The sequence below is a fragment of the Trachemys scripta genome, chromosome 10, assembly GCF_013100865.1.
Source record: "Trachemys scripta elegans isolate TJP31775 chromosome 10, CAS_Tse_1.0, whole genome shotgun sequence".
Classification (NCBI taxonomy): domain Eukaryota; kingdom Metazoa; phylum Chordata; order Testudines; family Emydidae; genus Trachemys; species Trachemys scripta.
In genome coordinates this window covers 68,251,117-68,278,952 of record NC_048307.1, presented here as the reverse complement: position 1 = coordinate 68,278,952, position 27,836 = coordinate 68,251,117, and the positions used below count along the sequence as shown (strand labels likewise).

The following is a 27,836-nucleotide window of genomic DNA, read 5'->3' as shown; positions in this document are numbered from 1 at the left end:
CTTCCCTTTGATTTAACACTGAACCAATGCTACATTATTTTGCCAGGGAGCATTGTAACACTATCCTTTGGATGAAATGTAAAACAGAGATCCTGGTTGGTTGGGTCAGTAATGTTCCCATGGTGCTTTTCGCTACAGTAAGACTGTTAGCCCAAGAGTCTGGCCAAATTTCAGTTTGGCTAGTTATATTCTGCCCATCTAAATTACCTCAGCAGCTTTAATTGGACAGAATTTCTACTTCTCTTTGCCTCCTAAATTCTGTTGTTGTGTTGCTGCATGCTGTAAAACAGCTTCCACTTTCTACCCTAAAGGAGGTGAAAGGACTTCTATATATAATTTGCACTGTACTTTGGTATCTTGGGGATGAAGTGTGGCCTATAAATGTAAGACATTATTTATAAATTAAAACATGACAGGCTCCAGTCATTCACTTTAGCTACCAAATGCTTTTCTGAGGCTGCATTAGAAAGATCAGAATGCTGAGTCCTATCTGGGCCCATATGCACACAGGAATAATAGCCTCAGAATCTTCACAAAGAGATGAAAGTGTCAAGCTAATAGGAGTCAGGCTTTGTCACCAATGGTGAGAGCTAAATTATCTATACCCATGTTAGCAACACTCTTATTTGAAAAGTAGCTTTAAAAAAAAAATCACAATTTCTTTCTGCTGTCAAGGATGGAGGCCGGGAAATTTCAGTGCAGGGTCCCTGACTTCCCTTGCATGATCCACCAAAGACAGAGTTGAAAAATCTTCAGAGCCTGGGAGAAGGCACATCTTTCAGATTAGACATTTGTTTGATTATGGATGGTTCCTGGGGAAAATCTTATAATTTTTATGTTAGTGGATAGTTTAATATAAACTGTTTGGTTTTTTTTAAGAGGTGCATATGCCATTGTGATTAGTGCGTAAAAAAAACATAGTAATAACAATAAAAATAATTGGAAGCCATAAATGAACTGTATTAAAGCTTAGTAATTTTGCTTCCCCCCTGGGAGTTACGTGTTATGCACATATAACTTTTGGCATCTTCTTCAAATAAAACATTATTTTAAACTCAGAAAGGCATTTCATTCCTTATATATATTACCCAAAAGGGGAGAGAAAATTTTCAGGAACCAATTAACCAATGGCAACTTATACAGAAATTATTTGAGGGTGTAGTGAAAGAAAACAATTCAGGAAAAAAAATTTTTTTACAGTGTATCTTAAATTTGGAATGTTTTAATAATTAGGGAGACAAGGTAAGTGAGGTAATATCTTTTATTAACTTCACCCACCTTGTCTCGCTAATATCCTGGGATAAACATGGCTACAACACCACCGCATACCATTAATAATTAGGATAATTTACCTTGCAATTAACTCAACCTAGACAAGCATAGAGCTCAAACCGCTATAGAGAGGAAATGTTTAGAAATGCTAATAACTTCCATTTTCAAAACGGGCAATTAAAATCAGAGTCCATGACTAAAAATACAGACTCATGTGTTTGAGCATACCAAATAAAAATGTACAAATAATGTGTGCGCAAATATGCATGTACATTTATCACCATCTTCATATTCCCCTGATTGAACCAATATTTACAATAAGGCATGCTTTCACCCAGTGCACAAATGCACATAGAATGTTCTTTACACACTTAGTTCCTGTAGGAAAAACCTTGCCCACACTCCTAAAAATGTAGTCTTTAATCTCCTGATTTGCACCTACCTGAACTTGTAAATCTGATGATCCTGGGAATCTTCAGACACAAAATTCAGTCTCTTAAGAGAATGAGACTAGGATTGTTTCATATTATTTTGGGGAGGGGAAACTCACCTATCCTGGGGTTTCTTTATTAACTTGAAACTCATATCAGGATCACTGGAGGTTTTGTTAAGAGTTACAACCGTTCCAGGGCTGTAACATGGCTTTGAAATGAAATCATGTGAATTTCACCAGTTTCAAGTGAATTTCACTTTGATAATTCAAGTTTATTCAAACTTTTACATTTAAAACAAAAACTAAGATGTGTGCTCCCTTCTCTTCCCTTCACTTGTGAGATAAGCAGGTCCTAGAAAGCTAAAAAGATTAGCGCCAACTAGCCTGCCTCTTCCAGTTCATCTCAATCTTGCCTTTCTGATATCTGTTGCACCATTCAATCCCCCCTTTTAATACACATATATCTACTTTTAAGATAGAGCACTAAATTTACCACCAAAGTGAATGCCAGAACAAGAGTTTACAGCAGCTTATACCATTGTAAATAATGGTGAAGAGCCTTAGAAATGGACAAGGTTCCTATAATGACTGGAAGAAATTGGTTGCATCTTTCCTTGTGTGAAAACTGTGTAAAATCCTTCATGATTCTCAGTGGCTTATTCAAAGCTGATAAGGTTCTGACTCTGTAATCCAATCAGGTTTGTGCACACAGACTGCTGCACTTACGCAAACCTCCACTGAAGTCAATGGAAATGAGTACAAGAGTGTGCCCATATGGATCTGACTGATGTATCAAGGCCATAGTTCAGTGGTATATGCAGTGGTCCATTAGAACATACATATAAAGAACAAGGGAATATACAAATTGCCTTGTAACTATGGCACAGTTTCATACACTTAAGTATAACATGTTCACTCTCCTTTACTTTAAATTCCAGTATACTTCAAATATATTGGCAGACACAGCTTACAGCATGCCTAAACACATATCCTACCTTGATAATGAAATCTGCTCCCAGAGGTCCTTGAATCTTTATAGTTTCTCTATCTGAACTCTTCTGAAATTCAACAGTTGTGTTTTCTATGACAAATATTCCAGGGACATTAAAGCTGTGTTCTCCCTGGTCTCCTTGTAGTGTCTTTGACTCAATAACTAACAAAGAAAACATATAATTTAATTAGTCAAACAGAGTATATTTTTTATTTTCAAGTAAGTCAGAAAGCAATTTGAACAAATCATGACTTGCAAGAAGTAGCAGGGTTTGTGCATAGGAAAACTGCATGAGCAGAGAACACTTCAGCTTTTGTATTGTAGGATGATATATACATTCATGAAGTAGTTCGCTCAGCATTCTTTGGACACAATAACTATCTGCCTGATCACACCACTCTTTTACATGGGATATAAAGAGAAGTACTGCTAATACCATTTAACCCAAATCAATTGCCTCAATATTATGTATCAAGCAATAGATTCAGTATGACAAACTGCAGGTGTTGATACACGCATTTATTTCTTGAAGTTCCCACTATCAATGGACAACCACCTCAATATCTTTATCCTTCTAAGCATCTAGAAGCCATAACGTAATTCTGAATATTTACTATGTTAACAAAGAGTTAGGTGAGTAGGGATGTCATATTCTTGGAATAGGTGATGATGAAAACCTTTCCATTGCTATTTTGCATTCCTTAGAAACAGAGTAGGCTACAATTTCCAAAAGATAGAAAAAACTTAGTATGGGATAACCTCCCACATATCGACTGCCCTATGTTGTCCGAAACTGAATGAAGACGATATTAAGGAAGGAAAACCTCTGGGCACTCCATAACATGGTATGTGCCCTGTGCTGAAAGGCAATATTGAATGCATGCGTTGGAATGAGGGGTTGGTTACAGTCTTATTGAAGGGGTGTTTCGGAGTAAGGCATGGTCTACGCACAGATTTTGTACTGCATAACTGTGTCGGTTATGGGAGTGATTTGTAATGAAATAGTTATACCAGAACAACCCCTAGCATTGATGCAGTTATACTAGTTTAAGGTGCCTTATATCAGTAAAGTTTATTCCTCTTCCCATACAGGAATAGCTATATCAATGTAAGAACATTTATACCTTTATAACTATGTCCACAAATGGGGAAGTTGTACTGCCTTAGATATAACATTACAGTTAAAGCAGTACAACTTTTGTGTTTAGACAAGCCCCAAGAGATCAGACTGGAGGAATTAAGGGATCTCAGTCATTTCTCCCTACTATCTTTTTTTAAATGACTTTGGATTAATCACCTCTCATTTTTCTCTGTCCAAAGTGCCAACTTCTCTCCTTCACTCCCAACATTTTAAAGGATAAAGCAATTATTTTGCAACATAGAAATTTGTGTTTTTTCAAGAAATATGCATAGTACAATTAACGTTTGTAAACCACATTTTTGTCACGTATTTGTACATTTGATGGAGTGCCTGTTTCTTTTCTTTAGTGACCTAAGTTTACTGGTGAAAGTAGGCCCTTAACCAGGCTAGAAGGGTCCTGACAAAAGCGTCTTTTCAGTCCAGTTATGACAGAGTAAAAGAAGTAGTCATAGGAAAGAGCAAATTGGTGGATGCTAAATGTTTAAGGGAAAAGAAAAGGCAATTGTTTAATGAGGAGTAACTGAATTTATATAATTCACTCCTCAGCACTCATGAATTGGTTTATCAACCAACTGAATAATTAAGAGTATCAGCAGCAAAGGGACTATGGGTCAGTGTAGCTGAGGAACTGGCTTTATAATCTCTGACACTGTCTGGATTCTGTGAAGTGTCTCCCATAATGCCTTGTGAAGGTGCTATTAGAAGCCCAAGATAGAGTCTTACAAAATATCTAGGAAGAAGGCATTTGCAAAAATCTGGATAAGGTACAGTGGGCCAAATTCATCACTGGTCCACTGAAAGACTGGAGTTAGAACAGGGAAGAATTTGGCTCACTGCATCTAGGCAGCACTGGTTATTAGTTATTGGACTGCCCAGATCACAGGTAGGCTGACTATATGCAGCTATTAAAAGTAAAATAAAAATATTTGCTTAAGGGATATAATTAATTTGTTAGATTTCTTTAAAAAGAATTGACATAATTTAAATAGCTTTTTGAGCCATTCTAAGTCTTAATGAGATAATAGAATCTGCCCTTTTGGGGACTTGGTGGACATGCAAACAAAACTTCAAGCCTTAATTTAAAATAGATGTTAAATTCTATGTTTACTTTGGGGGTTAGCAGATATATTTTATATGATAAAAATTAACCCTTTAAAATAATATTTTAAAAGGTCTCTTGGTGACAAGAGCCTATACCCTTCAAGAAGAGATGAAGTTTATATGGCACAGTAAATACACTAACCCTTCCCAATCTGGAGCCTTGGATTAAAATCCTGAATAAATCCCAAAAGGAAATGAGTGTGGAGAAATTAACCTACTCCTTAATTTACCTAGTTAAAAAAAAACCCTATGATTCATAGCCATTTTCAAATTCTGTTTTAGAATGACCTGGAATGCAGTGGTGTCTAGGTTAGTACATGAAGTACATAGAACTGTGTAAGGAGGTTTTTTTAAATCAGAGACTGCCTATGGCATGACTGATTCCCACAAGTCATACAAAAATGGCAAAAAAAAAGTGATGGATAATAAGAAGGAGACTTTACAAAATACATACCTATGTTCAAGAGGGATTAAAGGTAACCTGTTAAGGCACTTTAAAATATTACCAGATCCAAGCATTTTGGTTTGTTTTCTTCAATATGGATATAGATAGGGTCTGAATCCTGCTCCCATTGAAGTGGTTTGAGTTTTGCCATTTACTTCAAAAGGAGCAGGAGCAGGCCCTTAATTCCTAATCCCATTACTGAAATAAGATCCAAGGGTGTTAAATTACTCTCAGAGACTGTACAGGAGCAAGGAAAACTGAAATTATGCTAAACTTGCCTTAAAATACAGGGTTATATTAAATTAGATTTTAAAAGGTTAGTCTAAAATACTGACAATTTTACAGATTGTGGAATTTTGATGGCTATCTAGGCACAAGGCAGGAAAGTGTAGTCATTTGGTGCAATAAATTCTATACTGTATCATACAATAAAACTTTTCATTACGGTACTTATTATACTCAAATTATTTAAAAAGAGTTACTATTTTGCTCATACTTACCCAGATCATGTGACCCAACACTGTCTCAGAGGAATTTCCTGCAGAAGCCAAACTTCTAAAACCAAGCTAGGAGTTGACTAATAGGCTAGCTGTAAATTTCAACTTAATTTCTGTGGCAGTGATGCTCTTGGACTGTTAACACTAGAGAATTACCTAGATCATAAATAAAAGTAAGGAAAATGGCTATTGGACACTCCTTTTCGTGTAAGAGATGCATTCCTGAAGCAGCCTCTGTCATTTTCTAATCTCTTTTTAGACACAAAAGTAGCTTGTTGTATCCCTAACCAAAAAAGGAGACATACAGTTGTCACTTTAGAAGAAGCAGTCATTTCCTTGAACAATTACAGGTGTAAAACTGTGTAAAATCTGTATTAATCTAACTAGTGCCCACCAAATGCTTTCTAAAGATTGTCTTCTACTCTTCTAATGGATAGAACAGTGAGGGGATCCTGTACATACTTTGATAGAAATTTCAGTAAAAGAAACTCCTCCAAAAAATAATTCCAGCATGGTCATGGGTTGGAAATGTAGCATGAAGTCGAATATAATTACTTTTTTGATGGCTCTCAAAAGAATCAGAAATTAAAATGCCCCATTTTCTAAGCAATTGCAACCAGGAACAGATCAGAGAGAGCAACAAATATTTTATAGTACTTTAACTCTTATTTTAGTTTCTCTCTCATGTCTTTTCCCTTCTATTATTTTTATTTGAATATTTTTCCTATAATTTTGTGAAAACACTGTGTGCCACAGGCTTCAGAGAGACTGGTACATTTTGAGGTTCACTTCTGCTAAGAAAAAGACAAAAAATGATTTATGGGCAGCAGTGACTTTTTTATTTTACAGGAACTGAGTACATGGCTACAATAGAGAAATTCATTAAGAGAAATTGCTGAGCACTTGCAATTCCAGATCTAGTCAATGGGAACTGCAGGTGTTTAGCACCTCTCAGAATTTGGCCCTATAAGAGCATGAAAAAAGACACCTGAGTATCAGAGAAGGGAGCGAGACACTTGAAGGTTAATCCATCCCGGGAGCTGAGCCAAATCGAGATGTTAACATTTCCAATCTCTAAGCTTTTCTTAATAAAGTAATTAAACAAAATTTACAAAAAAGGTCAAACTGCGAATACTGGCTAAGAACTGACAATCTGAAAATACAGTGGGTCAAATTCATCCTTGGTGCAATGCCAGCAAGCGTAATTAAAGTCTACAGAGCTACACCAGGGAGGAATTCAATGTGTTTAACAATTTGTAAGATACAGCTGTGCAGAGACAGTCTGTATTTCAGGGAGAGATCTCTGCTGAACTTAGAACCAGCTACTCAGATTTTCCAAGGAAATGTGTAACCGAGTGAGATGAAGAACTGTTCCACAGCACAACAGATAACCTTTGCTGCAATATATTCTCACTCAGCCTAAGCCACTGCCTGTCATCTTAAGCGTCCCATACCGAGTAAAATCAAACAACTGACATGCAACATTATAAAGTTACTTTTGAAAATACATAGGTAAGACACTGAGGATTTTTTTTTCTTTTGTGCAGGCTACCATCTACGCATCTGGAAATATCTACAAATAACCTTCCAGGGGGCTTCAGCAAATGGTTCTCTGAAAAAAAAATATTTAGACTAACCCTACTTTTACCACTCACATCTAGAGAGCTGTATGTATATATATATAAATTTACTACCCACACAGACCTGGATTGGGAACCCCTTATTCCTATTGGAAAACAATTACCTACCCAAGTGCTCCCACTGATTTAAATGCAGTAAGTAACTGCTAGCTGAGAAAGGAGTCCACAGCCTGGCCCACGGGGAATGGTAGGAAAAGAGTTCACCAAACGCTCACCCAGAACTCAAAAGAACTCCGAGCCCTGTGCTCCTGCAGAAGTGAGAAGCTATACCTCCAGAGCATGCTCCCCAGCCCTGACCCGTGGAAGCCTTTCGGGGTGGGGAACGGAGCGTTCCAACTTCACCGAGTCAGATGGGGTAGGAAACCCAGCTGGGCTCCTACAGATTCTCTCCTTGACACACCCCTGAGGAAAGCAGACCAAGTTTATACAGGCCAAGGCTGAGTTAACCTGTTTTGGTGCCTTCAGGGTTATCAGCTATGCTGAGGACCCAGGGCTGTATTATCTTGTGCTGTTTTCCCCTTCACAATGTAGAACCTCTCTTTCCAGAGGGGAATTTGTGGTTGAGGGATCCCCTGGAAAAAATGGATCCAGAGGCAGGCTGCAGTCCATAGGGCTCAGCAGCACAGGAGTCAGTACTGCTCAGCAACTCTGCAGTGGCTTGGGACGTTCACGAGGAAGCCCTGTGTGATCTCCCATCTTCTGCGTAGATATTGGGAGAATATGTTGGTTAAATGGGGGGGAATCCATAGGGGATAGCTATTCCATGTCCAGCGTAAGAATGTGCAGGACATGTTAAATTCATGCATAGATTATTCTCACACAGGGGAAAATGAGACCCTGGAATAAAAGCAGTTATTCTTTTCCAATTATAAACTGCATGCTACTTCTTTTAATACTAGCCAAGAAGAAAAACAAGTATTTGTCTGTATGGCTCAATACTTAATAGCTCAACTAATGCAAGTAGCATCATCTAAAATAGAAATTCACATAAGGGGAAAAAGATACAGCTTCTTTCAGTTTCTTCTAGTTAAGCTCACTCTCCCAAAGTTCATGAACTCAGTTATCTAGCATTAGCCACTTGTAAAAATATTAGCTTCTGGTTTTCCTGTTTCTTCTGCAGGAGGATTATTTTCAGAGGACTCTGTCTTAGTTATTTAAAAAGCTTTAGAATCAAAAGTATTAGAAAACCCATAATTTATTCCAAAACAAAACACTTTGTTTCATAAACTAATTAGGTACAAAGTGACAATGCTGTTGCCTGTTGCATTATTCACAAAACGCAGGCATTAAAAAGCGAGACTATGAGAACTGTAAGCTCCCAGGGACAGGGACTAGGATTTCTTATGTGTTAGTAAAGAGACTAGCGTAATGGAGCCCCCTCCTGATTGCTTAATAATATATCATACATCTTAAACTGTCCACAAAATACACAAAAAAAGTGGAATCTTTCCAGCATGCTTAAATACTGACAAAACCAATTTTGTGGAGCACTTCTTTGTTTGGAATCTGCTACCTGCTACATGAAAGACCAAATTTAAATCTATGAATCACCATGACAGCTGTGCTATTCTGGGACAATGCAGATCACAGAGACCAGGATGAAACAGGTGAAAGCTGGGACATAACATTCTCTGTCAAGGAGACCCAGCTGTGGAACTATCTTCCAGAGGAGATCAGAGAAATACAAAGTCTGATCATCTTTATGAAATACTGCAAAGCCTTCTTCTCTGAGAAAGCCACTTATGGTGGAAAGACTATCACAATTCAAAACCCCCTTTTATTCCCAAACCTCTCACAATTCTTTTCCTCTCCCCTCTCTGCACAAAAATGTACCCCTACACGGGAGAAATGCCAGACTCTATGAAGTCCACTAGAAACATGACTACTGCTATTGATGTTACATAGAAGGTGCTCAGATACTCCGACATGGGTGCCAATAAAACTGTGAGAAAGAGAGAGAATCTACCCCAAAACAAACCAACAAGAGAGCCTCTAACAACCAGAACAGTGTCTGGTATTTTAAATAAGTCTTCCTAAATTCTGCCCATAACTATGCCAACACACTCTCACTGAAGTCAATGGAGTTGCATGAGAATAACAGAGTAGCATTTGGCTCTGTCATTAAATGACCTTTACAACATCAACACACTTCAGTCACAGGAGGGGGTCAGGCAGATTGTCCAGTAGTACATTTCCATGTGTCTCTACTGTTAAGATTTGACCACAGAGTGAGAAAAATTGTTGTTTCTGCCCAGCACTCACTTTTTTTCACTTTTGTCATTTTTAAGATTATAGGTTAAATGAATTTGGAGTGTGAAATGAATGTGTCTGACTCCTCCCAGATTTGCAGAGGGATTGGTTGGGGAGAGGGTAAGAGGAAAAAAGGAGCCTCTCTTAAGCTTTCTACCCCAAGGGTATGTCTGCAGCTGGGCGTGCGTTTCTCAGCATGAGTAGACAGACACAGGCTAGCTCTACTGGAGCTAGCGTGCTAAAAATAGCAACGTAGCTGGGGAACATTGGCTCCACTGGATTCATTGAAGCTGAGGCAACAATCATCTCCCTTCTACAAGTACTAATAATTAAAACAGGCTAAAACAAAGTCAGAGAACAATAGTTCTGCTATGAACTAATCATGACCACTGCTTTAAATAGCTCTTGCAACATTTTTTAAAAGCAATATCATTTATGTTGATAGAAGTTTCTCTTTTGTAGACAATTAGTATGGGAGGAAGAATAGCTTATTTTATACATTCATGGAACCTTTCAATGTTACACTCAGGGGTTACATTAATGTTATCAGCTTCAAATTTAAACCTAATGTCATTCAAAGTTCTTTTAAATAAAATCATGATGACATTGTCTTAGAAGAAACGTAGGATACATGGAGGCAAAATATGTTTCACTCTCGCTGTTTACACTTCTCACAGCAATAAAAGTCCTTTTTATCATCACGATTCAGACTAATAGCCCTAAAATATTTTAATTTCACTAATAAAATATTGTTTGAAATATCAGATTAAAAAGTTTATTTCATTGTCTATGAGGATGTTCACACTTTCCATTTAAATGATAAGTTCTATATGGAAAAACTGCTCATTAGTAAGGAAATGAATTCTAAGTAATAACCACAAATGTAACCAAGAGCCACTGGAAAACATTTGGAAATAAATGCTTCACAAAGGCACCAAACTGTTGATGAAAGGTGGGAAAGACACACAAATTTTACACATCCAATAGCTAGAGAGGAAGTACCACACACCTGCATCAACTGTTTGCGGAACCTGTTGAGGCCGGTGGTGAAAGAGGGACAGTCACAATAGCAAGTGAGGGAGACACTCACCAAGGGACAATAGGTAGCTTCTCCTCCTGGGAATCTCTGGCACCCACTGGCCCACTGCGGGAGAGGGTGCTTCCCATTTCCCAGGATTAAACCCGGCACGGGAGCCACATGGAGCCTCCTTTGGCTTTGTTCCAGCATTGGCTTTTTGTAGGTTACTTTACTAATTTTCTTTGCATCCTTTAACTTTGCTCAGACTTTGTTTTTTCATTTATTTATTTTACTGAGCAGCAGATTTAGGGATTGATTTCTGTGACACTGCTCATACATTTAAGAGTTAAGCATGTGCATAAGTGCTTTGATGAATCAAGGGAAGAATGTTTAACACCTTTAGCAGGATCAAGCCCTCAAAACTCCATGGTCAGTCATTCTTTAGCCTCTATGCTAAAACTGCCAAGAGAGGTATCTATTAATCCCAGTTGTAATAATGGTAGGTTTTGTAACATAAATCCATGGGGAACTAGACTGAGACCACATTACTCATTTCACACAGGCCATGGAACCCATTTTGGGTCATTATCAGCCTTGTCTGGATTTGAACTGGTTACTTGGTGTCTAAGTCCAATTACCAGTTCTCTCTCTCTCAAAGATCTGTAAATAGTGCCTATCACTGGTGTATATACGTATTGCTGATCTAAAGCCCATTCAGTCCTCCACTGAACATAGTTTTGATGGAAGGTTTTCCAAGTCTCGTGAATAGTGTACTTTATTTTAGATACTCTATACAAGAATTCTTGTACAGTTCAGCATTATAAAGAAACCATAACTACACATATATTCATACCATTGTGATTTTTAAACCAACTTCTTTGAAAACAAGCCAAAATCAATGTAATGTTAATATTCTGTACGAACAGTTTGGGTTGAAAATTAAAAACAGGAAGAGGAATCAAGGCTTTGATCTTGCCAAAACACTTGAAGTTTGGATGCACTCAGATAAAAGGTTCTGGTTTTATTCTCTGCCTAGTAATATATAAAAAATTATTCATACCAAAGTGTGCTGGTCCTTTCAGTGTAAGTCTCACACTGCGGCTCCCATGAGGTATAGCAATCACAATTTCTTCCCCTAGGAAAATTAAGAAACTGTTTTAGAAATGATCTTGCACCAGGGAATTATCACATCACGTAACTAGACTGAAAACTGTCAAATGTGTCTCAGAAAATATTTAACAGGTTCCACAATTTTTCTATTAAAATAATATGTTATTTTATTAAGTATAATACACCAAGTCTGTTTGGTAAGCTATGCAGCTATTAAGACCTACATATGGACGTGTAAATCTTTCCTGCTATTGGTAAATTATTTTCCATTAACAAAAACAACTAAAATGTCAGTAGTACATTAGGTGCATATTTATACTTTGTTGTCCTAGTTTTATTTCCTAATCACTGGACAGACTTAGCAAATCCCTTAAGTAGTGTTTCCCCTTGCAATCCCCCAGTACCTCCAGCTGTTCAGTTTCATTTTGCCCACACCTCATTTCCTAGAGCAGGTCACAACTTTAATAAGTGGCAGGATTTACAGGAAATAAATCATCTACATAACACTAACCCTTAACCAATTACAGACCAGTTAAGAGCAAATTATAACAAAGTCTGCTTGTAACTTACAATATAAGATTATTCCTTCCAGGAACGGTCCCAAGTTAAAACTATAAACCAAACCAGCATCAAACAGGACAATCCAACAACAAAAAAGCTTTTGCTTGCCTGAAATACCCCTTAACAATAATCACACTTAACTTATATATAACTATTTTTATCTGTAGATCTCGGAGTGCTTTACAAAGGTGGGTGGGTATTACTGCCTCCATTTTATAGATGGGCATCCTGAGACTTAGCCAAGGTCCAATGGCAAATCAATGGAGAAGCAAACAGACCCTGGGGTCTAATGATTCTGGATACAGGGCCTCTCCGCTCCATCATGTGCCATACCCTCGGAAGGGGGAAGAGTTAGTGTGCAAAAGGGATCAGCATCGTCCTGAGTTCTAAATCCCCATAGGTTCTGGAGGGGAGGGGGTTGATGCCACAGAGACCTGACAGCCCCTTGACCTTGCCCCTTCCCACATCCATCATGTTCCAACCCAAACGTCATAAAGCTGCAAACCCAATTCTCCACATATCAACCACATTGGCCAATATCTACACAGAGACACTCTCTGCAGGCATATCCCATACAGGTTAATCTGTATTTTAAATTACCTAAGAATAACACCCAGGTGCTATTAGGTTGCCTCGAAGTAGGTTACTACATCCGAAGTCCATGAAGAAATGTAGAGAGAGAGATGGAAGATAAGATTAATCCTACTTTCATTTAATTCAATAGGAAGTTTGCCATTTGATTCAATGTAAACATCATCAGCCCCTTGGAAAGTTAAAAATAATGTAGCTGAGGCTAAAGGAATGGTGAAAATCTGATAAGGCTTCCTAGCCCGGTGCCTTGAGAAACCAAAAAAACAAAACCAAAAAAAATATAACTTTTCTTTTTCTCACTGGCAGTGCAAAAGAAGAACAAATCCTACAAAGTAATCACAAAACCATGAACATAATGGAGGATAAACACATTTTACATTTCTCCTAGCAAACTGCCCTGGTATTGCCAAGTACCCATAAGAACAGTAAAGTCTCATATTCAATCACTTGATTCTGTAGGTAAGTCTATCCTTATGCTATGTGTTTGTTGTGGTGGATTTCACTGTAGTGGGTTCAAGAAAGTAACCGTAACCTATTAACTGAAGTTTAGCAATACACTGCTTCAGAAATACTCGTACAATATTTTGAGAATATTTGGGTTATAATTTTTAACTAAAATAGTTGAAGAATTCTTTCTTTCAATGTGAAACAAGGCCTTTTTACAGTAGATGCTAAATTATCAGCTTCTGGTTTACCTCTCCTTAGCATAAGTATAAAATACTGCCAAATGTTCAGGATACTTCAAACAAACACTGCAATTATTTTCTTCTGAAATAATCACCTTCTTACATTACAGTTTTTATATTTCCAATCTCTAGGAAAGTTATTTAAATATAACCATTTATTTTGGACATAATGAAATGTGATCCTTGTTAATTTCATATATAAGTATTCCATCAGCATGCAAAATACTACAGTCAGAACCATAACACAGCTAAGGAGACCTGGAAAACACATTAACTACTCAGCCACTTAATATCTCTTTGCTTCTTGGTTTTTCATCAGCTGAATTGCAATCAATAGCCAAAAGGTAATGAATGACTATTCCTTTAAGTACAATGAAATAACTGCTGAATTCGGGACTAGTCATTATGATGATACAAATAATAAACAAATAATAATAAGTGCCCTCCAGCATTAGAGACAAGACAGGTTTCCAGGGGCCTGTCTGACCCCACTTAATCAATGACTCTACCTCTCCTTGTAAGCCAAACAGACCCTGGCCAGGGCACACAGCCTCTAAGAAGGGTTTGATCCTGGAGAGCACTGAGCACCCTGAGCCATTGGTTTCAGTGAGACTTTCTGTGAAGTGCCTCAAAGTGGCAAATTTGTAGGGTTGTGTGGTAGGGGTGACTGTAACTCTGGTCTGTAACAGGCTCAAAAGAGGGCCTGGGGACCCTAGAAAGAAGGATACCTGGTTAGTCAGAGACCTAGCAAATCACAGCCTGAGGGAACCAGGAAGGGGTAGGTGAGAGGTGCTTGCAACCCAAAGGGGAGAGAAGCAGCAAGGAAGAGCTGCCAGGAGTTACTTGGCAGGGGGCTGAGTTTGGAAGCAGAGCTGTTACTGAGTTGCTGGTGAGGAGCTTGGAGGAAGCTGTTGGTAAAAACTGACCAAAGCTGGGGACCGCTGCTGAGTAGGAGGCTTGGGCAGTGGCCCCCAGGCAAAGGGGAAGATCCAGCTTGGTCAGAAGAAGCCAAGTCTGGAAGCAAGAGGGTTGTTGCAGAAGGGTGGATCCCCTGACCAGGGGTATGACTCCCAGGCAGGGAGGTTTGGGGGAGTGGAACCATGCAGGATGAGGAGGCCTAAAGCCCTGGGTGAACGGCAGCAGGAAGACTGGTCAATCTCAATCAGGGAGGCCTAGAGAGTGGGGCCCTGGATCAGGGGCCAAAGGAACTGAGAACAAGAGCTGCTATTGATTCTTGCTGGTGATGTCTATGGAGAGAGGAACAGGAAAAAGGTTTCTTTACTGTGGCTACTAGAAGTTGGTTTTACTACAAGGTTTGGAGGAAGTATTGCACTGGTGTATGTGAATAAATTATGCCCAGAGGTGGGCTTTGTATCAGACACAAAGAAACCATGTTCCTTTGCACTGGCTGTGGAAAGGGGAAACTGAGACAGGTATGCTTGTCATGCTGCGGCCTGCCAGAGGAGGGTGCTCCAGGCAAGGCCACCCTATGACTTCTGCCATTCTTCCCCCACTTCACTAGTCTAGTTCAATCTTAGTAGTCCTGAAAGCTCCCGTTTCACATTCCTTCAGCAGAACCTCTGACATATTCCACACTCGCTGCAATGTTCCCTAGTAGGCCCAAAGTTCTGGTGGGGGTGCAAAGTTTGCTATCATGCTATTTGGTAAGGCTGGCACCACAACACGATTTTCTTGCCTCATGGGAGACAAAGTGGGCATGTACAACAATGTGTCTGGACCAGCCCGGGCCACTAATGTTGCTCAGAACAATATTTCCAGCTGCCAAAGAAAAACTCAGGAGTTTGAAAATGGGACACACCCAGAGGCAATGATGAGCTGAGACAGCATTCAGAAACTCAGGCAAATGGTCATTCTTACCAGTAACAGAGGCAAATTTCAGGATGAGCAACAAGGACAATCAGTGTTTCTGTGGCAAATGAAGGGAAAGAACATGATGCTGATCATCCGCTGCTTCTCTACTGGGCCTGAGCTACACATGGGTATCACTAGGCCAAGCGTAATGCTTGTATGCACAAACAGGGCTGCTTTTCCTGGTGTTGGGAGCCTTCCTACACCAGTGGTTGCCCTGTATCCAGCCAACAAATGAATTAGTCAGAGAAAGCCCTCAGGAAATGGGCAGTTTCTAATTGGCTTCCCAATTCATATTATGATCATGGACAATAATGCTGGCAAGGCATTGCAGTGTGGGCTTTTGGATTGTAAGCTCTCTGGGGACAGGACCATCTTGTGTGTTCTGGGTTTATACAGCACGACATGACTAGGGCCCCTAGGCACAACAGTAACATTAATGACGGAGGGGAAGAGGGGAAATGGAAAGAGTTATCCTAGCTAGCTCCACATCAACTGAGCATTCCCCATGCCATGGGAACCCTTAGCTATCCCTGCCTTTAGGGGAGCTTTATATCAGTGCAAAGGGGGCTTAGCATGAGCCAGCCTCTCGCTCCCAATCTAACAATTTAAAAGGTCTCTGGTTCTCCCTGGAAAGTACATGCTCCACATGCTTACTGGAACACGAGCCCTTGTATTGCCAAAGTGGTGTGCAGTGGTTTTTAAATGGCACAGTTCCCATTAAATCAATGGAACTCATACTGTTAAAAGCATACAAACGCCTATAAAAATTTAAGAGGAAGTGGCTACTCCAGGTTCTGTACTTAGAGATTCCAAAACCATTTTTATACTATTTCTATATCTTTGAAGCTTAATTGCTAGCTTTTATCTATAGCTGAAAATCAAATGAGCCAAAAATCATAACACTACCATGCACGAAAGCTGGAAGGAAATGCCTGGCATTAGGTCACCACCGTTCCCATTAAAAACCAAGGCACACATGACTAGCATCTTGTATCTCCTGCCTGAGGCTGCTTATTTTATAGACTCCTGTTTTTTTAAAATCATCCTTATCCTGCATTTTGCTGTGTTGGAGTAATATTCCACCTTCTGTCGTAGCTCAAGGACTGGTCACTATGCTCTGTCAAATATCTCAAACACACACAACATTCAGATGCACATAATAAATATGGCACTCACTTTTCAGCGTATTGGGTCATTTCAGTTTTAGATGACAATTGTGGGAGTTTAGACATTGGATTTCAGAGAGAGTCCCAGAGTCAGTAAGATCACACCCAGATTCCTGGGACTGAAAATGGGGGAGCCACATTCCTGAGCCCCCTCTGAAACTGTTATGCAAATACAAGTGAGACTAAAATACATCCTTATCTTCATCAGCTTCCCAATATATGTGATGGAACAATGTAGTCTCTCTCCTGTCTAATTATAAAGCAGACTTACAAAAGGCTCCTAGAATATTCATGCTTTCCTGGAATGCTTTCCAAAGGGAGTTGCATGAAACACTCTTATTACAAACCTTAAGACTGGAGCACAGAAAGGGTGGCATGACACAATGCAACAAAGCTGCTCGATTTAAGTTGGTCCAGCCCAGTACAGTTAAAAGTTAAGTACATTGTGAGTGGAAAAGTGAACTCACTAAAGGCTTGTCTACAGGGGAAGCTAGTGTTGTAAATTTAAAGCACAACAGCTATTTGGCACTAACTCCCTATGTGGACACTCGTATTCCACACTAAAAATGCCTTTGTGCCATTGAGCCTAGTCCACTTTAAAGTGTATTAAGCTAAACTGCAAAAGGCTCTCTCAGTGCAAAATAAGAGAGTGTCCACACAGGGAGTTCATGAGTAGCTATTGGACTTTAAAATCACAACCTAGCTTTTTCACACTAACTTTCTGTGCAGACAAGCCTTAATATTGAAACATTCATGGCAAGTTTTATAAAATAAAAAGGATAATGAATCATTAGGGAGATAAAAAACAGCTGAGACTGCTGCCACTCAACACAATGAAATATCAGTTGCTGACACTTATTCTAAGCTAATGTCCGATCTCCAAGCAGAATCCCCAGAGATGTCCTAGAGTAGGGGATGGGGTAAAATTAGATAAATCACAGGATAGCACCAACATTTAGGAATGCGGTTATATTTGCATAGCCTGCCGCAGAAAGCTAAAGTTATTGTAGCTTTAGGGTACTTGTTAGAATACAGACTTTGAGTCAAACACATATGACTGGTTTAAGGCAAAAATCCAAATGATTCTCATGCTACTTTTGGACAGTGACTAGACTGTCGAATAGTTGCTGAAATTATTAAAAATATTTTTCCTATAAAGGACACTAGATAAATGAGACTCCATAACTCCTATGAGCTCATGAATGGAAGCTCTAATGTCACTGGCAATAACTCCACATCAAGTAAGCCATGAATCATGAGCAAGACTGGAACTGGCTGTCAATTGGGTACTGGAGAATACTGACCACTTCTGCAATCTCTCCTCTTTCACATATGTATAATCTTTTACATTTATATAGCATTTTGCAATAATTAGGTAACTATTAATCCCATTTTTCACTAATGGAGAAACTGAGGCAGAGAGAGGTTAAGATACTTGCTGCAAGTCACTGGAAGAGATGGGAACAAACCCCAGGTGTCCCGACTCCCTGTTCCTGCATCCATGTCTGAGAGAAATAACTATCAAAGGTTTATTTCTTCTATCTTTGTCTTATCAGAACCTGATAAATTTAACAAATGAAAGCATTGCAAGTGTTTGTTTTACTAAACCCTACCTTCATTGTTTAGGGTGTATCTTATTTAAATAGCTCAACAATATGAATATTAAGTATCTTATTGCTATGCACATCCAAACTGTGTATTGCCTATGAAGCCAGTATTTCACCACATCTGTGGTACTATGAAGGTGCGATCTTTGGAGTCAAATGATTTGAACAGCACAGACTGCAAGTATGCTTTCCCCCTCTAGTAGCTCTCTGGATATCTTGAGCTTTTTATATACTTATAGGTTTTTATAGATCACATTATCCTCCTATGCCAGTGTTTCCCAAACTTGGGACACTGCTTGTGTAGGGAAAGCCCCTGGCAGGCTGGGCCGGTTTGTTTACCTGCCCCTCCGCAGGTTCGGCCGATAGCGGCTCCCACTGGCCGTGGTTTGCTGTTCCAGGCCAATGGGAGCTGCTGGAAGCAGCGCAGGCCGAGGGACGTACTGGCCGCCACTTCCAGCAGCTCCCATTGGCCTGGAGCAGCGAACCGTGGCCAGTGGGAGCTGCGATTGGCCGAACCTGCAGATGCAGCAGGTAAACAAATCGGCCCAGCCCGCCAGGGGCTTTCCCTACACAAGTGGCATCCCAAGTTTGGGAAACACTGTCCTATGCTATAAAAACACCTGCAATTATTCCCTGTAACTACAGTATGAAGGCAAAGATAACCCACTTCACAGTATCACTGCCAGTTATGTCAACCAACAAGCAATTTATAGCCAGGCTCTAGCCAGTGACCAGTGCGCACATCACTAGCCCACATTACTGTGCGCTTATTACTGTTATTGTCATCATTTCACTTTCATGTTGCATCTTGTCTTAAATTAGATAGAAAGCTCACTGGGGCAGGGGCCACAACATCCTATGTGTTTGTACAGAGCCTAACACATTAAGGGTGCCTGCCCCTGACTGAGGCCTTTGTGTGCTACTATAATAATAATAATTAACAGAAGAAGATAGTCTAATGGAAATATTATATCGCTGTGCAATCATGGCCAACACCACTTGGGACCTTGGTATGGCATGTTGGGGTACCATTAACTTAACCAAAATCAAAACCAAAGATGAGTAAAAAAATGGTCCCTTTGTGGCAGGGTTTAATCCAGTTGCCCTAACCTAAATTCATAGTTGTGTAAGAGCTTCCTATCAGCTCCCATTGCAATAAAATACACTAGCCCCCAGTACTTTCCTAACAACTTTCTCTTGATACAAGCTGTTGCTGGGCGCTATCCAACTTGTTATCAGTCCTGGCTCTCACCCCTGTATTCTAAGCGATGCCCTAGCTTGGATCACACTTTACTTTGCAGGGGCAGTGATGCCATTACATTAGCAGAGCAAGTTACATGATGCCTTCTACACTGTTCTGATTGTGTCTGATTACCACTCGAGTACATGACATGTCTTTACAGAGGCAAGCTGGACAAATATAGAAGTGTTTGCTTCCCCTCATTGACTTACTTTCTAGACCATATCCTGTTCAGCTTACTTACGTGAGTAGTGCCACTGACTTATGTGGGACTACTCACAAGAACCAGCCATGATTTGGACCTTTATTTTCAGTTCAAGCAATGTATCAGATATTCAGCATATGCAGACAACTTTTGGTGTAGCTCTTAATTCAAAGACAGGTTATTATTCAGTATTCTTTTTTATTGCTATTTCTAACTGTTTGATAATCACCCATCGGTGCAGTATTATAAATGATACAAGAATAAAGACCACTGATCTGAATGAAAATGAATTATATTATGATATAGCCTTCACATTGAGATTATTAATTATTATTATTAAAAGCTGATCTACAAACAGAATATACAGCATAAATCATACTCAAATAACACAAAACAATGGGTCTCTATAGCATTCTTGCTTTCTGGTATTCTGCGGCAAGTAACTAGCTTGGCATGTGAGCACAGGCTCTGAGCCTGCAATGAACTCTGCATAGGTAGATCCTTGCACCCACGGTGAATTTAATTGACACAGGGGTCTGCTTGCACTGACCTCATTGCCTAAGACAGGGGTCGGCAACCTTTGGCACATAGCTCGTCAGGGTAAGCACCCTGGCGGGCCGGGCCAGTTTGTTTACCTGCCACCTCCGCAGGTTTGGCTGATCGGAGCTCCCACTGGCTGCAGTTCGCCGTCCCAGGCCAATGGGGGTGGTGGGAAATGGTGGCCAGTACGTCCTTCGGCCCGCGCCGCTTCCCACCGCTCCCATTGGCCTGGAGCGGTGAACTGTGGCCAGTGGGAGCCGTGATCAGCCGAACCTGCGGACGGGGCAGGTAAACAAACTGGCCCGGCCTGCCAGGGTGCTTAGCCACGTGCCAAAGGTTGCCGACCCCTGGCCTAACACTACAAATGAAATTACTTATTATATACTGAGCTTCTGTACTATACACCACAGAGACACATTTTAAAAACAGGACATACACTGTTGAGTTCGAGATCAAGTTTTGTTTTAGATCTATCAGAAGTATCATCAGCCTCTTTTATAGGGAATTTTAGCTTAGGAGTAAGAATTTTTTCCAGTTAAAATTTGGAACAGAATGACTCAGGCTGTCACTTAAATCAACAAAACTCTTTCAATGATTTTTATGAATAAAGACATACAATTAGCAGCCTGTCAGGCAAATGGATCTCAGGGAAATGAAATGTACAATACACAATGGGACAGCCAATGTTCATAAACCAGAGTTTTCCTACACAAGCCAAGACAGATCAGGAAAGCAAGCAAGTCTCGTAAGTCCAAGAGTAATTCCAAACCAACCAACCAAACGAACTCCCATGAAGAGAAAGTAGTAGACTGTTCTTCCTTCACAGAACTATCGGTGTTTAGAAAAGACTGCATGGATTTCACTCTGTAGAGTTACTGGTTCATTCTCCATTTGGGGAGGGAATAAAGAAGAGAAGAAAACAGCTCATGCATTATACATAATGAACAAGCCTTACATTCTAAAATGTGTTACACACACACACACACACACACACACACACACACACACACACACACACACACTCTTCTTCAGTCAACCACTTACAGAAACACAAAGTTCCTCTGCATAACAGACTACGTAATGAGAGCTGATCAAATGGTACTGAACATCTTTTGTGAGCTACTAAGTGAAATACATAATGAATTCTGGGGCACAATGTTTCCAAGCCAATTATTTGTTTTGTATGAGTCAAGAACTCAAAAGTTAGGAAATGCCAGAATTAATGTTTTCTTAATTTGCCCCCCTTGAGATTATGCATCATGATATTGTGTTTAATTACATTATCACATACTATTTCCCTCCCAGGTTCCCTTCTTCATTCAGTGCACACAATGGACAGTGCTCACTTACTTTGGTTTACTCCTCATTGTTCCGTGTCTTATTTGCTGTACAGTAATCAAACCTGCTCTGAAGGAACTCCCTAGGAGGAAATTGATACTTCTGGCATTTTGTAACTTTTGAGTGCTTGAATTTGCAACCTAATTATGCTCCTATAACACAGTTTTTGTATGTTTAATTTCCTAGGTTTTTAAAAAAGGAAACTGAAAAAAATTCCACACCCATGAAAAACGCCAATGAAAACCCCCCATGAAAAACATGTCACGGACCATGAAATCTGGTCTCCCCCCATGAAATCTGGTCTTTTGTGTGCTTTTACACTATACTATACAGATTTCATGGGGGGAGACCAGTGTTTCTCAAATTGGGGGTCCTGACCCAAAAGGGAGTTGCAGGGGGGGTAACAAGGTTCTTTTAGGGGGGTTGTGGTATTGCCACCTTACTTCTACACTGCTTTCAGAGCTGGGCAGTCGGAGAGTGGCAGCTGTTGGCCAGGCGTCCAGCTCCAAAGGCAGCTCCTAGCCAGCAGCAGCACAGAAATAAGCGTGGCAATACCATGCCACTTTCACTTCTGCGCTGCTGCCTTCAGAGCTGGGTGACCAGAGAGAGGCGGCTGCTGGCGGAGGGCCCACCTCTGCAGACAGCAATGCAGAAGTAAGGGTGGCAATACCATACCATGCCATCCTTACTTCTGTGCGTGTGCTGACGTCAGCTCTGCCTTCCGAGCTGGGCTCACGGCCAGCAGCTGCCACTCTCCAGCTGCCCAGCTCGGAAGGCAGCGCCACTGCCAGCAGCAGCAGCACAGAAGTAAGGGTAGCAGTACCACAATCCTCCCTACAATAACCTTGTGACCCCCCCCCCCAACTCCTTTTTGGGTCAGGACCCCTACAATTACAACACCATGAAATTTCAGATTTAAATAGCTGAAATCATGACATTTACAAATTTTAAAATCCTATGACCGTGAAATTGACCAAAATGAACCGTGAATTTGGCAGGGCACTAATTAGGTGGCATCATATTGATACCCATGTGGGTCATCAGAGGGTATCTTTAGATCCATTGCACAGACTTCAGTCTTTAAAGGAGTAACTAATTGCAGGACTGTAATAGGCCACCATGCTCCATGTGGAACAGCATGGCGGATGAGATACTTTGCCAGAGGGTTTCACAGATAGCTGCTGACAGAAGAGGAATGGTGAGACTTAGGAATCTTCCATTCCAAGCTCTGGAGGGAAGTGTGCTCTAGTGGGCATGGCATCTTCTGGCCATTTCCTCTAAGCTTAACTCCTTCTGCCTTGTCCTCTTCCCTGACCCAGTCCTGTCTCTTCCTCACACCTGTCTCTTTGTCCCAAGTCCTCTTGCTGATCCAGTCCCAGTCTCCACTCCTTTAGCTTCTCATCCCAATACTAGTCTCTTTACCAAGCTAGTTCTATTCTTCCCCTCCAGGCTCACTGTCTGATTCCTAGTTCTCCCCCTTGCCACACCCAGCCCAAGTCTCCTTGTCCAGCCATTCCCAGTTTTTTCCTCCCAACTCTTTGTCCAATCTGTCTCTCCTCTCCCCACCAGTGGCTCACAGTCCTGGTCTCTATCCCCAGACTCCTTATCCAATCTCAGTCCCCCCAACAAACCCTCTGTGGCTCCTTTTCCCAGCCACCCACAGGTCTCCCCAGCTCCTTGTCAGATCTGTCTCTCCCCCTACACTCCTGGCCCTGTTCTTCTTATTAGTTCATAGTCCCAAGTCTCCTTGTCCACCCAGCCCCAATCTCCCCAATCTCCCCCTTTCTCCCCGTCTCTACATCAAATCTCATTGTTCTCCCCACAACAAGCCAACTGGGTCCCTGTCCCTCCATATTTCCCTCATAGGCTCCCAGACTTTCCTCTTCCTCCAGCACCCAGGATGAGTTTCTCTCTTCCTTCTTCCGTCCCAGTTTTACTAGACTCCTTGTCCCACTCTACTCCTTTCCCTCCCTCCAGTCTGGCTTTTGTCCCCGGGGGGCGGGGGGAAGGAGCGGGAGAGGGGTCATTAAGAATACAACAGAGACAGACTTTCTGCTCTCAATTCCAGTGCCCAGGCCCACCCTGTCCTGGAGTGCCTGGAAGCAGCAATTACAGGGAAAATCCTTCTGATCCACTGCAGCCTTGGGCTGGAGCATGCTAAGGTGCTCTGTGGGGCTGGTGCATGCACAGAGGGGTCAGCACTAGATGCTGTGATGGGTGGACCATGCTGCTAAAAATCAAAGAATTCTCTACTGGGCATGTGCAAATTGCAATTTTTCAATGGCTTGTAAACAGTACTGTCCCTACCTATTCTGGGGCCATACGCAGCCCCCTGGTGGGGTGGGGGGGCAGGCCTCCGGGGGGGGGCAGGGCTGGCTGGGGGCGGCAGGAGGGAACCACCCCCCAGCACTCACTGGCGGTGCAGCTGGGGCAGGGTTGCTGCACTTCCCGCTACCGGTGAGTGCAGGCCCAGCCTTGCTTCAGTCCTCAGGGGAGTGGGGGTGGGGCTGGAGCGGAGCAGGGGTGGGAAGAGGCGGGGCAGGTGCTGGAGCAGCACGCAGCTGCGTAGGGCACCAGGGAATTTGGTGCCCCAAATTTCCTGGTGCCCTATGCATGCGTACTTTGCATATGGGTAGGGACTGCCCTGCTTGTAAAATTGCCAAATTTGGGCACTTTTTCACAGGGATGGCAAAAGGGATCCCCGATGCAAAGGCCCCCTTCTCTGACTTATGTAAAGTCCCTGCTTCAAAGCATGGAGGAACTAGAGCATTTCAAAGACATCTTGGATGGAAAATTTCAGCTCTAATGGTCAAAGTTTGGAAAGTTATAAACGACCAAAACCAAGGTCTTGTAATGGGAAGTATCAGGCAACTTTAATATTAGGCGGTACCTACCAGTCCTACCTATATTATGATAAAATTTAAATTAGTTTTGTGATTAAATAAATTATGTTTTGGGATGAAATTGTAAAGTGACAATTAGTGACCAATGGTAAATTACACATTGACAGTAAGAAATAATAAGTAATGAGAAAATTAAATTAAAATAGTTTGCATCTAAAATCTTTTGTATAAAGTGTTCAGTGAAAAAATGACAAAAATCAAAAATCTGCAGCTAGCAAAGACTTTTCATGAACTGAGTAAGGCCAGATTTCATTAACTCCACATTTCAAATTCCATTTCCTGCTAGTGTCAGATCCAACATATCTAGAGACTTATTTTTCTCTTAAATTTTAATACCAATTCTTTTTTTCAAAATGTCATTTAAATATTGTCTCTGGATAAATGTCTCGTTTTTCCATAATAAAGCCTTTGGCTCTCGTCCTCTCCCCAAATCTTTAATTTGCTTCACTGTATAATGGATTTTACATCTCATTCACAACCTTGCATGCTCTCTCTTTAACAGAGAGACATCAGCATGCCAATGTCAAGCATCTCAACACTAACCCCACAACATTCCTAGATACAAACACTCTCTTGGCAAAGTTTTCTTAAGGGCTTCACTTACTATGTACGCCTTTACTGATACACTATCGCAAAAGAAACATGGCTTTATTTCCACATTTCATTCACACACAGGATGATTATATGGAACTACTTCCATATGGTATGTGAACAATCAAAGCCAAAAAAATGTTTTAAGTCTGCTAGTATCACAGCAATAAGGCCAAGGCAAGAGTGACGTCTCTGTGTGTGTTGTATTGCTTATGTGTCTGATATATTCATTTTTATAACCAAACCTACCACAATGAAATATAACATTTAGGAGAGAGAAAACAGCCAAAGAGAAAAGCTTTTGTTTGTCTGCTGCTCTCAAATCAAATCCTTCTTAAGAAACTGTCACAGCAGAACAGAGAAAACAATGAGCTATGAGTCTAATCCAAAGATGTCAAAGACAATGGAGGAGTCTTTCCACTGACTTAATAAGGACTTTAGATCAGGCCCCCAAACCTTAGCCATGCTGCAAGATCACAAGAACTGAACTAGTATTTACTTGGACCATTTGCCAACTATCTAACCACTACAGTTCCAAAAACCTGGAACTCTGCTCCTATTTACAAGCTCTTTCTATTATTATTACTAAATATAACCTGAAACTCTACTTCAATTATCACACATTGGCCACATTCCTCGGTCTGACAAATTTACTGTGTGCTACAGAGGTGGCACAAAGTGCATTTAAACCACCTGGGTTTTACCCCTAGACAATTCTCCCTGTGTAGGGGAATCTCTGCTGGTTTAAATGTGGCGTAGCCACCTCCTACGCCAGCTGTCCTCCACCCCTGGCATAATGGGAGGAGATAACACAGAGGCAGGCATGTTGTGCACAAGGCTGGAGTGGGAGGGGGCATGGTGGAACAGAGATCCATTACACCTGATCTCCCATTACAGAACCTATGCCAGCAGCATAGAGTAGGCCTCCTGCCATTCTGACTTGCACTGCGGCTAAGAGGCTGGGGGTCAGGAAGCCGCACCCTACACCTTGTGGCTGCCATTGTTCACTATGTCAGAGCTGTGCTTGGATGCAGCAGAGAATAAAAAATAGACTTTACTCAGACCTGTTGGGCCACATTCTATTCTCAGTTACATCCATTGCAAACCCCATGGAAGTGTATGGAGTTGGAGAGGTACCACTGAGAATAATGTTTGGCCATGCATAAAGAGGCCATATGTCCTGATTTTTCATTTGATGTCCCAATGTCCCAAGAACTTGTTTGGGTACACCTGAAATGTCCTATTTTGATTACATTAAAAACATTTGGGTTTGTAATAATTACAATTTTTCTTCCTGCTAAATTAAATAGAATTTGCTCTGTTCATTGGGGACAAACAGTCTATTGAAATGAGTATGTGTAGAGTGAAGAGAACAGTCAAGTGAGCTGCTGTTTTGCTCTACATGAACATTAATCACACCTGGTCAATGTTTTATGATGAACACATTCAGAATACTAAATTACTCGATAAAAACCTCCACTCCAAGAAATATGCCTGTGTCACTACTGAGTCAGAAGGTAGCACTAGCAACACTAGTGCAGATCAAATAAATTATGTGCTTTTGTCTTCTAGAAAAGAATTTCTTGATCCTAAAAAGAATTGCAACAAATGTGTCCCTTTTAAAAATCTGGTTACATTAGCTATACATAATTGTCAAATAACAAGAAATATAAATTACAATGTTGGGGAAGCTCTGGCATGAAATTTTACAGCCGAGTCTACGTCATCACAATGTAATGTAACGTGCATCACCAAGACAAACTGTATGTAATGTATTTCAAATTACATTCACATTTAAACAAAATGTAATATACAAGCTATGACACAGAAACAGCATGAAAATATTTAGAGATACTGCAACAGGTATTACGTATGACTTTATGTACAACAACTCTTTCCAAATCTTATTGATAGTGAATGGTTCAGAGGCTGAATTACAATGATTAACCCCGAAGTGCTACAATTGGTGCAGCCCTCCAAGATGGCAGTTACTCCACTCTTGATCATTGCTAAAATGTCTGTTCATACTTGCACTGATCTCTCTGACTTCAGAGGGGCTAGACTGTCACTCCACCCTATGCAGCTCTGCAGGGGAGTAAGGAGCCAATAGGGTCCCATTCCACTGCATGGTACAGGATTTATCCACATTGTGAGTCCGGGAACAGTTGCGGGGAGAACAGGCTCTATGCAGCTGCTATTCACCCACGGTGAGTAAGTGGGAAGGGAGGAGGTGAGGATGGAGACAGAGAGGGAGTTGTGAGGATTAGAGAGCCAGCAAAGCCACAGCTCTGTTCACCCCAACACCTACTAGCAGAGCCAGTTGAACAGGAGAAGCAAAATATGAGCTGTGGAGAAATAGTCAGAGTGGTACCTCCGAGTTGCAAATCTTTCCTGTGGCTCCGCCTGGGGCAGCACAACTACATGTCGCCCTTTACTCAAGTCTAACCCAAAGGGCCCAATTCTGCCTCCTTCTCACTCTGGAAAGTACCTTAACCCATGAATAGTGTTACTGAGGTTGACAGAACTACTGATAGAGTAAGGTACTACTCACCATGAGTAAAGGTGGCAGAATCTGCCACAAAATGTACAGATTGACTCAAACACACAATGAGCAGACACAATCTTAATGTGTCTTTAA

The 27,836-nt window shown here is 40.9% G+C and overlaps 1 protein-coding gene across 5 annotated transcripts in view; it reads right to left on the bottom strand.

Annotated features, from left to right (window-relative positions):
* Positions 1-27,836, bottom strand: part of ADAMTSL3 (ADAMTS like 3) — a 260,167-nt gene that overhangs the window by 76,854 nt on the left and 155,477 nt on the right. For all 5 annotated transcript variants that reach the window (XM_034783742.1, XM_034783741.1, XM_034783744.1 and 2 more), the window contains exons 8-9: positions 11,849-11,923; positions 2,701-2,858 (exon numbers count right to left, since the gene is read on the bottom strand). In XM_034783742.1, coding sequence (XP_034639633.1) covers positions 2,701-2,858; positions 11,849-11,923 — 233 coding nt within the window. The remainder of the gene's footprint in view (positions 1-2,700; positions 2,859-11,848; positions 11,924-27,836) is intronic.